Raw genomic sequence first — 12,109 nt, forward strand, 5'->3', positions numbered from 1 at the left:
AGAACAAAAAGCACAAACAGCTCAAATGCGAAAGAGAACTAACGAAACGTTACAAAGTATGAGCGCCAACTTTCACCACGGTGAAATGGTATTTTTTTCACCTGTTTGTTGGCAAATATATTTTTCCACGGAAACGTGGCTGCGTTTGTTCAGAGAGAAAACACGCGCATCGTTTAAAAACTCTTCAGAGTTCAATTAGACAAATAAAGATGGAAATTGCCAGGTCGTCGATGATTATACGAACAGGAGAGGGAAAAAACTTCACCCATGAATATTTCCATCTCGTTACGAATCACGTAATGGATAGAAACACGTCGCAGCCCGCGAAGTAGAACCGTCACCTTGCCAACAGCGATTCTGGCCGTTGATTCTCCTCGATGCGATGATTACTCGCGACTTCCACTAGCAGGTCTGCAGTTTTCTGTGGCAACTTACGCGGCTGAGAACTCGATGGAGCCCTCGAACCTTTTTCTCGCGCAACCATATTGGACTTTTAAAGATCCAACCAACTATTAGTCGATCGCGAGCGCAACTTCGTAGCTGAGAAAATTCGTGGTACAAGTTCTACCATGGATCTGGATTAAAGCGTGAGACGAGTCATCGACCATGTAGAAATTCCCCACAGGGGATGTTTAGAGGCGACGCGTTCCACGAACTTTTTGTCACGAAAAAAACTCGCTCTTTCCTCGAGTTTCCGGCGAACCCTTCGCTCGTGTCGCGGACAGGGCAGCATCGAGACGTAAAATCCCAATTTCCGAGTAGAGTGACGTTGGCAAGGAACAGCTGTTGCCCGTGGATTCGTCGAGTGGACGCGTTTAAAGGGGTCAAGGACTGACGATCACGAAAATCGCGATTGTCGCTTTCACGATAAGGGTTTGAGTTTCTGTAGAATCGCGATGTCAGAGCGGAAGTGGTTCCTAAGAAACGTGAATCGAAGGTATAAAATATTGTGGCATTGCACTGCTACGAGGAGATGTAGCGAATCCATTTTCGAAGTAAAAATTGGCATTGTTGATTTAAGAAGTAATTTAAGAAGTATTTCTGACAATGATTTGGTTTTGATTTGGTTTTTATCGCGCATCGACTATAAAATTTGATAACGACAAGACAGTTCGTATAACTAGAGATCCACGACTATTTCTTTAAGATTTACCGTGTTTCCCAATCGTAATAGATTATAAATTTCTATTTTAATGACTCCAGTCGGCAACCTAAGCGGATGTTAAACATTCAGTCGAATGTTTAATAATAAACTGGCAGAAGAAGTACTAAAGTTGTTTGTTTCTTGTGAACGTGGCCGGGGAACACGTCGCATAATGTTTCTTTTCATAGTAACGCGTTAAAGTTGACTCACGATCACTGCTTCACGCGAACCGGAAGCGAACGATCGGTCCACTGGACGGAAACGGAGTGCCGCGTACGAAATTAACTCGTTTCCTTGAAACAAAGTCGCTGGATGTCTGGTTTTTCTTCACGAATCTGGAAACTCGCAGGATCTATCGTTTCCTCGAAGCAAAAAATACTCTTCTATCGCGAAGACGATCCCCCTTAAACGAAAAAGTCTTCTCGTTTACTTGTGATTAATTTTCTATGAACTTCGGAATGCTTCGAGTCCCTTGAAAGCTATATATAAAATACCAAGAGACGCGAATCTTCAATTTTCAAACCGAAGAACGTTGAATTTCGCAACTTCTGGTCGATGGTAGAAATTAATCGACTCCGCTCGCGACACGTTCGAACTAATTTCGCGACGAATTCGCGTTAAAAAAAATGTCTGCCAGTGGCGTGAACCGAGTTTCGGATATTTCGCTTCGTTTGAGAAGGCGGCAGGGTTTATTCATTGGCTCGCCGTGAACTTTGACACGGTAAATCAGGAGCAGGCGTCGGTGAATCGCGCTCGACCGCGTCCCGACGCCATTAATTTCGCTCGGAGCACGATGATGGAGCCGGAGGGTTCCTATTTGCGAGCACGCGAAAAGAAAACGACCTGAACGGCTTCAGGGGACCCGCAGGGGGGAAAAGAAAACGAGGGTACGCGAACAGCCATCGGCGTCGCGGAGTCGCGTGTAAATTTATCTTCCCGCTGGATGCACGCGCGCCTTTCTTCGTCCGCCCGAACTTTCTGCCGATCCCGACCTCCTCGTCAGCTCTCGCGGTGGGTTTCGCGTCGCCACCCGGGGCTAATACCCTCGACGAAAGCCACGCTCAAACGGAAAATTCTAACATCCCTTCTACAAACGTGTCACTGATCCTTTTTCTTCATTTTTATCACACTCTCGAACACGCATCATTTGTCATTCGCTCTTTCACATATTTCGAAGCTTGCAACCGCACAGTACCTTATTTTAAGTTATTCAGACAGTATAGATATATACGTTCGAGATAATTGCAAAATCCTCGAGATCTTTCTCGTGGTTACTTCGCCAAACCCTCGACGAAAGCCACGCTCAAACAGAAAATTCTAACATCCCTTCTGCAAACGTGTCACTGATCCTTTTTGTCCATTTTTATCCCACTCTCGAACACGCATCATTTGTCATTCGCTCTTTCAGATATTTCAAAGCTTGCAACCGCCCAGTACCTCCTTATTTTAAGTTATTCGCACAGTATCGAAACATACATTCAAGAAAATTGCAAAATCCTCGAGATCCATCTCGTCGTTACTTCGCCAAAGTATTTCGACTGGAGATCGAACGCTTCGAAAGGAGCGTAGCGTTTGGGTGAAGTTCGCAAGAGCACCCGAGGCTGTCGTTCGATTGCAGCGATCGCAGGCCCACACCTATGCCTCGCAGACGTTTTCGCGCGGTCGAGAAAAACGATCGCGATCGGTCCGCCGACGGAAATGGGCAGCGACGCAGAGGGAGACGAGACGCGGGGAGATCGTTAATGCCACGATGGACGTGAATTACTCGGCGTAACTGTAATTTACGCCTTTTTTCTGCGCCCCGTTCGCCCCTCGCCCTGGTACCGACAGTTTAGTTGCGCAACGCTTGTGCAATAATTACCGATGTTTAAGCAATTGACCGCCTCCGGCGCTCCCGTGCGTATCGTGGCACGGAAATAAAAAAAAAAAGAAGTGGCCAGAACGTTCTCCGCCGCCTTTTATCGATACCGTGGCCATCGTTTGGATAAACGCTCGATGTGCGTTCATTTCACGGGCAATTTCACTTTGGTATCTCAATGTTTTATCTGAGATCGAAATTCAATTCTGCGATTCTTTCGTTCGTTTGGCAACTATTTTAAATCGCCAGAATTTTTTTTTTATTAACGAACGTTAACGAAATTATTCCAATTTCTTTAGAGAAGTATCTTGCACGCAAAGATATCAGAAAATATTTTGTTTCTCGTTGTGGAGAAATTTGCGAGATATTTAGAATGACGAGTTTCTCGAGCCACGCGTATTTGTGTGTAGAGGAGGATCGTGGGCCAAAAATGCAGACGAAAACGGGCAATTTAACCGCGAGATCGAGCTGGTCGAGTGACTAACGTCTCCGCGGTTAATGGACGAATTGTTCGGCTCGTTTGGCGAAATTTAGCGCGGATACGCGCGAACGGGACGTCGAGCTCGCGTGCCGTTCCTCGCGCGCGGATTTATCGCATTGGTCGCGTGACAAATAGCCTCGTTAATTCGATCAGCGCGATTCAATTTATGCGCTCCGTCCGCGGCTGATTTTCCGCTGATCTCGCGCGGTTTCACGACCACCTCTGCGAGTCATTTCAAGTCATATTGCTCTCCAAAATTCCCTTTATCATTTTCGTTTTTATCTTTCCAAAAGAGGCAGACGAATGCTCGCGAAGAATCTACTCGAAAACAATGAAAATCTCGAAATCGAAGGAAATACATCTTCTCGAGGATCGCGAAGGACGAGAGTGATCTAGTCTCTGTTAACTCATCTTGGATAGCGAGTGAAAAATTGCGCTAATATATAAACGGAACCCCTTGCGATGAGAAACGACGGTGAACAGTGTAACACGCTTAAGAGGAACACTTTGTTTTGACGATAACTTGGCAGGCCGTGTTCCCCGCTGGTGGGTCACGATTAAAAAGTTGGCACGGCGGCCACAGGTGCGTAACACAACCTCTACCGCCGTCTGGAATTCTGCCAGGGTTACGCAAACGCGTTGCCAACGACAGCCGGGTATTCGAGTATGATCCGGCTCTGCCAAAACGCGTGAAGAATGGAATCCACGGACAGCGCGAAAAGCGAACACCGCGAGCCTCGAATTATTCGCGACGCGATGGAACGCCTTCGTCAAAGGCCCCCGCGGTGAGGAGATCGTGGAATTTTTATGAAGAAACTTCCGACAGCCGCGTCGAGCTGTTGATCGTCGACGAGCTGTTTGTTAATACGCTTGAGCGGTCTCGAGAAGATTCTCATTGCTGCTCTTCTCGAAATATACGCGTAATTATCGAACAGAGGTCTGCTCAAAATTAACTAACGCTTTAATTTATGGTTTTACTTTTTATATTTTATTTTCAGAACCACTATTGACATCAGAGAAAGTCGTAGACTATAAACATTTCTTCCTGCTCCTTATCCTGCTCCTCCTCCTCTTCTTCAAACTCCTCTTCCTCGTAGGATTCTTCTTCGTCCTCGACAAGGATCTCGAGCAGACTCACGTCTTCAGCACCTTCAGGGAAGTACTCGTCTATCATCGCCTGGGCCACTTCATCGTCCTCCGTGATGAAGTACGGCTCGACACTCGCGAACGAGAGGAAAGCGTCCTCGCTGATCCTCCGCAGGATTATCACGAAGACTTCGTTGCCAGTTTGTAACTTCGCCTTTATCAATATTCTCCGTTTACATCCAACAACTTTCACTGATATTTAATCTATAAAAATGGTACGAATACGTTCGAGGAACCTTTTTCTCGAAATCTTCAGGGTTGGACGCTATCCGCCTGGCGATCGCGGGACTGTCGAACTCGAACGCTCCAAAATATTCGACTGCGTCTGGGAACAACTCGCAGGTGTCGCGAACGCCGTTGAATTTCGAATAGTAAAACTTGAAGGCGCACAGAGGCGGGGGTGGGACGGGCTCTTCGTAAGGGTGCACCAATTCCATGTAGTTCGAGAAGAGGGTTGTGAACACGTGCACTTTGCTTCTGGCCTTGAACGATTAGAATACTCGATGGTATCTAAGAAATGTTCCATTTCGCGTGACGAGAGAATACCTGAGGAGGCACCCAGACAGCGGGATGGGTGCGAGGGAAGTCCTCCTCGTCCTCAGGATCTGGTTCGTGAACGTGAACGTGTCTCTCCATGTAGGATTCGTCGCCAGACAACGGAGCGGCGTTCTCGTGGAGCAACGGCGTTTTACTGGTTAACAAGTGCAACAGGTAATTCTCGACGTCGTCGATCGCTCGCGAGGGACACCTTTTCTCGCCCTTGGGACACTCGAAGGGGTAAGGCACGGGCCAGTCGGGGTGAGGGCGTCTGCCTTTCAGTCTCAACGCTATTGTCTTACCGTCTGTTAATCCTAACGAAGCACAGACGAACGATGCGCATACATAAAATTATTTTACGAAGACACGAAGTAGAGTGATCCGTTCAGTGAACGATACTGAAATGCTCGCGTAACAGACGTTCCACGATAATCAATTTGAACAGACGAGAGGCGATGAAAAGTGAAAGTACGAGTGGACACGGTGAAATATAGGAAGGCACCTGCGACCAGTTCTTTCGTAATCTCGACGTTGCTCTCGACGAACATCTTCTCGATCGTTTCTTCGTTCAGCTGCGTGCGAAGTTCCTCGAGCACGTCGAAGTTCGTCTTGAACAGCGTGTTGATCAGCTCGAGGTACGGCGGGCATTGGTACTTGTCCCTGTGACGGCCCTCCTCGTCCCTGAACACCCACGGATAGAAAACCAGACTGGTCTCCTCGGCCAGCTCGAACATCATCTGTTCCAGGAACGCCTCGTACTTCTCTCGTCTCTCTGCCTCCTCCTTGGCACGCTCCCGTTCCTCCTTCGCTTTTCTTCCACGAAACGGACATTCATTGCGCGATTCGCCATTAAACATTACCGTTAACTAGACGCGGAGAGACAAATTTTCGAGCAGACTCGAATGGCCACCGTTGGCTGCGGCACCGCGAGGAACTAGAGACGATTGGCGGCCATTTTGGTCCAGCCACACCCTTGCGCTTGGTCACAGAAATCACATCGCGTTATCGTTAAGTATCAATACTTTTTATTTCACCCTTGCAGGGTTCATTTTTGCTTAAAAGCAAATATTTCTCTTTCACCCATGTTATCAAGTGTTTATTAAAATTATTATTAAGTTTGCGATACCTACGCGTTCGATAAATTGGGTTTTCAAGAATCGATGCAATTTTATTGAACGCTTTACCAGTACTGTTGCAGTACCTGACAGCCTCCTTTTCTTGCCACCAAATCTCTTCCTCAGGAGTTCTACTGCTCACGTCCAGCCGCATTTCCGGTTCCTCCTCATTCTGCACCCGTTTGATTTCCTTCACCAGCACTTTACGGAGGTTGGGACAGTTCGCGCCAAATACGAGATTGACCATTTTACCGTCGCGAAGGAACATCCACACTGGCTCGCTTCTGCCACGGAATCGTTCCAGGTCGTCGATGTAGTCGTTCTTGACGATCGCGTAGCTGATCGCGTCGCCACCGATTTCCACTTTCACGTTACGCAGGGTGCTCACCATGGCGATGCACGGGCCACACCATTCTGAGTAAACGTCCGCCAGTATCAAGCCTTTCTTATTTAACAATTGCTGCCATTCTTCCTCAGTTTCTATCTCCGCTTGAAGAGCCACCGCTTCTTTTCTGCCTAGCCTGGCCATTGTCCAAAATTTTGCTCGTTTTGATTAATCGGAGAGGTAACCTGTACGATGGTTAGGTTGACAGGTTTGTTGCGTTTAGGGGGGAAGTTATTCGTGGACGACTTCAATTCGCCATGGAACGATGGATAAGATCGGCGCTATCGCGATGAAACGAAAGCCGTCGTCACCAGATTTCACGAGGACGGATGCGACGGATGAAGAGGCGAAATCTCGCATCCTGTGGACGCGGCGAGAGAAGCGCGAAGAGATCGAGGCCGATGATAAAGCGTCTCGACGACGAGGCCCGTTTGTCGTCGCAGCGGCGATCCACCGCGTTTAATCTTACGCCCCTAATTCGCGGTCTAGCCGCGATAATTAGTACGCTCGCGAGGCTACCGTCGTCAGCGGCTCGACACGTCCCGTTTTTCTTCCGCCGGCAATTTCTCCCGCCTTTCGCGACCCGCGCGACGTTTGAGACGCGTGGAAAAGCTTGACGGCGTCGCAATTTCAGGAGCGCCGTTTCAGGTTTCCTTCTCAGGCCGTCTCGTGTCGACGGACGTTTCTCACCGTCATCTTCAAAGCGAATTACGCGAGCTGGCTCGCTTTTCCATTTCGGTTTTACGATCTTCGCGATCTTCAAACGATCTTCATGGTCTCGCTTCGTTTGGTACTTTTTGTGGTTGTTCGTTCAGCAGCAATCAATGCTAAACGATTTTACGTGTATTTTCATCGCTCAAGTATTTTTCATAAAATCATCACGCAAACTTCAGACATAGAACTTCGATGAACGCACGCTATATTTTTCCACGACTTCTCCTGGAAACGATTAGTTTGCCAAAGCTTCCCACGTATACTCGCGTACCGCCCGCACGTTTCACGGACAGTAACCGGGCGATGATTCAAGTCGCACCAGCGGGAGGAATTACTCGCTTCGTTTCTGGAAACGCTCCTGTGCTTTCTGGGGAACGCGAGACGGCCGACGTTTTTCATGGAACGCGATGAAAATCGGACCGGATGGACCGTATCGCTACTTGAATTACGTAACTGCCTTCCGCGCACGAGTTCAACGATAAGCGGGGACCAAAATGGCTCCCTCGTCGCGTCGAACTGGAATCTAAGCGCGGTTAATCGTAACTCTTCTGTTTCTTCAACCGTAGAGAAAATATGATCGTCTGAGATTCGATGAAAATGTCACGACAAATCACACGTAGCACTGCTACAATAGAAAGGTCATTGAACTTAGTTTTGTTGTAGAAATTAGTTCGATTCAACCTTCTTTACGAATCGTAAATTAATAATCGTGTATTAGCTTTTAACTTTAATTAACTCTGCTCGAGTGATAATTAAAAGAGAGAATTTAGGAAAGGAACTTTCCGTTTCGCGATGGATCTGTTTTCCCCGTTACGAAAACAGGAAGCGCCCAGATTTCCGTGTTCGATGTGTCGTAAGAGAGGCGCCGCTCGAATTTCGCCTCGATCCGCGAGGAACGTCGAAACGAACTCGTTTGAACCCGCGAACCATGGCAAATTCCGAATGCTTCCGGCTACTTCAGCAGACGGGTCGAAAATTCGACCACGCGGTTGCGTACGAGCCACTCCGCCATTTTTGTTCGATACGGAGTTCTTTTTCTTTCGACACCTGTACATTTCAGAGTCGGAGCAACGTCGAACGAACGTCACAGAGAATCGTCGCACCTTGTGTCACGAGCATGTCGAGCTGCAAGTATTTCTGGTCTACTTACTAACATAATAGAATTGTAAAACATGCGTCGGTTATTCGTTTGATCGAGTCGCGATGCGAATTGACGCGTGATTCATGCTCGTATGCATATGTACACGCAGTTGGTACACGTTAGTCACCATAGTTGGAGTCATCTGAAAAGCTCTTCTCTCGAGATATTAACGAAAATGCTAGTAAATTTCGTGCGTTTCTCTCGAAACTAAAAAGCGTGCTCAAAGATTCGATCACACTCGCAATAAAAATCCCAGCGATCCCCATCAACTTCAAATCAAATCCTCAAAAACGTTTACGTGCCCTTTTCAAAATTTCTCTTTATCTACCAAATTCCAATAACCCTCGCAATTTGTTTTTAGGAGACGCTTGGCGAGCCTATGCAACGAGATGTCCAAAGAAGCACTTGTTGCTTTCTCTCTCTCAAAAAACAAAACAAAACTGAAGAAACAACGACGAGAAGTAACGCAACTCGCGTCGAAGCTCGAGAACGGGGCCAGAAAAGGGGGCAAGGAAAATGCGAAACGAGCGGTGGCGCGTGTTACGCAAGTGAACGCGGTTTCGCGCGTCGCGATAAGCGTCACTTTAGCGGCGGGTGTCCTTTGGTGACGGCTGGGTGACGGCGGCAGCGCGGAATTGCCGGCCGTCTTAATGACCGATGCAAATACGCGTCGTTAGGCCTCGTTGGGCTCGTTTCGCTACTATTTGTCTTTATAGCTCCGGCATCGGTGCGCTCGCTCGTTCCCCTTTGCATAAGGCGACCGCGAAGAACCGCCGCAGCGGTTTCTTTTCTTCGCGCTTGGTTCGATGGCGTTTCCCAAGCCTCGACATGGAACTCCTCGAACGGCTGCCACGACGAGATCGTTCGTGATCGCGACGACGATGATGAGGATGGTTGAGACGTGGATTTTGTTGGTTCTTCGAAGAGAACGGTAGACATCGTTTCGATGAAGTATAGAAATTGTTGTATAAAATACAGTTTCAGGGTGTAGTGGATTTGAATGAACCAGTAAGTGTCTTGTGGCTGAGAGAGTTAAGACTGGTTTTCTAATTTATTAAGCGAACGAGGTTGTTATGGACAGATATTGCTTTGCAAGTGGGTAGAAAGGAAAGTTGATAGCAGTCAGTTCGATACTTCCGTTTGCATTTTACTCGAAATCAAGCGTTATCAAACGTAAGATCGCTCGAGCTAGTTTCTACAGAAAGGATAACGCGAAAGTCTCATCCTGAAGGTTTTCGACTACGACAATGAAGGAACGAGGCAAACGGGTATCCGCTGTTACAATTCTATCGCACAGGCGTGTCGCTTGTTCTTCTGTTCGTCCTTTGCGAACAGTGTCACGTTCCTGGAAGCGAGGCAGATGCATTAATTCCGCGCGCGGCGGGAAAAATCGCTCGCGGATCGATCGCGCGACACGTCGCAGACCTTCGACGGCCGCCCACTGTTCCACGACGTTCGCGATCGTAAAACTCGGCGAAATCGCGACGTGATTCATTATTAATGCCCGTTGTCCGACTGCGCGAAGGCGCAGCCACCGGGCAGGAGTCGTTCGTCATCGAGCTGACGAGTTTCTGGAAAACGCACCCTGTCGAACCTATTCTGGAACGAAGGAAAGTGTGAACCAAACTCCAAGAAACGTCCTGTGCGACCTTATCGTCTCTTTCCGCGAACGAATTTTTACCAAGACCTGACGCTTGTTAATCTTTTATTAAATCCTTGGGAAATTCTTGCCCTCTCGTGTCAGAAATTTATTCGAAAGATTTGTTAAGGGTGCTAAGAATCTCAGAATCAACCCCTTACGATTATCATTCTCAACGATACTTCTTGCTGAGCTCCAAAAAATATATAAAAACCGACAAATGTCGAGATAGTCGTTCATCATCGAGCTGACGAGTTTCTGGAAAACGCACCCTGTCGAACCTATTCTGGAACGAAGGAAAGTGTGAACCAAACTCCAAGAAACGTCCTGTGCGACCTTATCGTCTCTTTCCGTGAACGAATTTTTACCAAGACGTGACGCTTGTTAGTCTTTTATTAAATCCTTGGGAAATTCTTGCCCTCTCGTGTTAGAAATTTATTCGAAAGATTTGTTAAGGGTGCTAAGAATCTCAGAATCAACCCTTTACGATTATCATTCTCAACGATACTTCTTGCTGAGCTCCAAAAAATATATGAAAACCGACAAATGTCGAGATCAGCGCAGCACTCGTTTGGAATGCACAAACGAAGTGAACGTTCCCTGGCAATTTTCACTGATCCGTGCCAATAAAATTCGGACAATTTCTCCGGCGGGAAGGACATATTCATCGCAACGTCCGCAGATAATCAGACGGGGGATTCCAAGTAACGAAGCTGGGACTTTCCTCGTTTCTCCGAGTCAGAGCAGCGAATCGTGTCAAGCGTGCATCGCACGATAATCGCGAGCCGTGAGTCATACGCGCGCTTTCGATTAGGCCCTCCTCGCGGAGGGGACCGACGTACCACGATTATTAATGCGCTCAGTCGTTCAGGGTGGTGCGCCTAAAAATCCCAAACACCAACGCGAACGCTCGTATCCGTTCTTCATTTTTCTAGCCTCTCACCTCCACGCGATTCTAATTATTTTTCTTTCTCGATCCGCTCGTAAGTGGTTAACGAAATTTCGTCCAATTTCTTCAACAACTTTCGACAATTTCCACGTGTTTATTATACACAGTCGCGTGTTGCGATGTGGACGTTGATTTGGATCGGTGAGATCCACTGGTTTTTCAGAGCGATTAATGTCAAAGCAGGGTGAATCATCGTGGAGATGAGTCTTCGCAAAACTGTCTCCAAGAGCTGGCAAGTGTGCACGTACGACGCAGATAAAGTTAACAATGCATTCTTTCACGCGGTTATCTAATGTACAACTTATTAGGAACTCTACTCAGCGAGTCTCGAATTAGCAGCTACAAATCGTAACAGTTTCTTTTTATTCTGACATTCTCACAAGAGAGGGACCATTTTCCATTATCTTTTATCTCCTACTAGGACCAACTCCTCCCTTCTTAAAAAAAACCTATCAATTTGAACCAACATCAAGTGTCGCAACGGTAAAAAACAAATAAAAGCTGAGAAATAACCAAAAGAAAAATACTAAAATAATTGTCACTGTACGAAAAGACAGAGAATACAATTCTCAAGTAGAAAGCACCGCGATTAGCATCTGTGTAGGACCAACTCCTCTATTCTTGAGAAAAACCTATCAACTTGAACCAACATCGAGTGTCGCAACGGTAAAAGAAATAAAAGCTGAGAAATAACCAAAAGAAAAATACTAAAATAATTGTCACTGTACGGAAAGACACAGAACACAATTTTCAAGTAGAAAGCACCGCGATTAGCATCTGTGTAGAACCAACTCCTCTATTCTTGAGAAAAACCTATCAATTTGAACCAGCATCAAGTATCGAAACAGTAAACAAAATAAAAGCTGAGAAATGACCAAAAGAAGAATACTAAAATAATTGTCACTGTACGAAAAGACAGAGAATACAATTTTCAAGTAGAAAGCACCGCGATTAGCATCTGTGTAGAACCAACTCCTCTATTCTTGAGAAAAACCTGTCA

The 12,109-nt window shown here is 46.8% G+C and overlaps 2 protein-coding genes across 3 annotated transcripts in view; both read right to left on the reverse strand.

The window, feature by feature from the left end:
* The window catches only part of Sarm (sterile alpha and armadillo motif), a 107,458-nt gene that overhangs the window by 55,711 nt on the left and 39,638 nt on the right, over window positions 1-12,109 (reverse strand). The gene's annotated exons all lie outside the window — the stretch shown is intronic.
* On the reverse strand, window positions 4,496-6,810 carry LOC143425768 (uncharacterized). The gene is made up of 5 exons (XM_076898757.1): window positions 6,368-6,810; window positions 5,669-5,979; window positions 5,176-5,480; window positions 4,866-5,111; window positions 4,496-4,783 (listed from the first exon to the last, which is right to left on the reverse strand). The coding sequence occupies exons 1-5, from the start codon at window positions 6,808-6,810 to the stop codon at window positions 4,496-4,498; spliced, it is 1,593 nt and encodes a 530-aa protein (XP_076754872.1).

The sequence above is a fragment of the Xylocopa sonorina genome, chromosome 8, assembly GCF_050948175.1.
Source record: "Xylocopa sonorina isolate GNS202 chromosome 8, iyXylSono1_principal, whole genome shotgun sequence".
NCBI classification, from domain to species: domain Eukaryota; kingdom Metazoa; phylum Arthropoda; class Insecta; order Hymenoptera; family Apidae; genus Xylocopa; species Xylocopa sonorina.

Coding starts and splice junctions, on each gene's coding strand:
- LOC143425768 (XM_076898757.1), bottom strand. CDS start 6,810: ATGGCCAGGCTAGGCAGAAAAGAAGCGGTGGCTCTTCAAGCGGAGATA. Junction 5,980..6,367: donor CAAGAAAAGGAGGCTGTCAG/GTACTGCAACAG, acceptor GTTTCGTGGAAG/AAAAGCGAAGGAGGAACGGG. Junction 5,112..5,175: donor CTGTCTGGGTGCCTCCTCAG/GTATTCTCTCGT, acceptor TAATCGTTCAAG/GCCAGAAGCAAAGTGCACGT.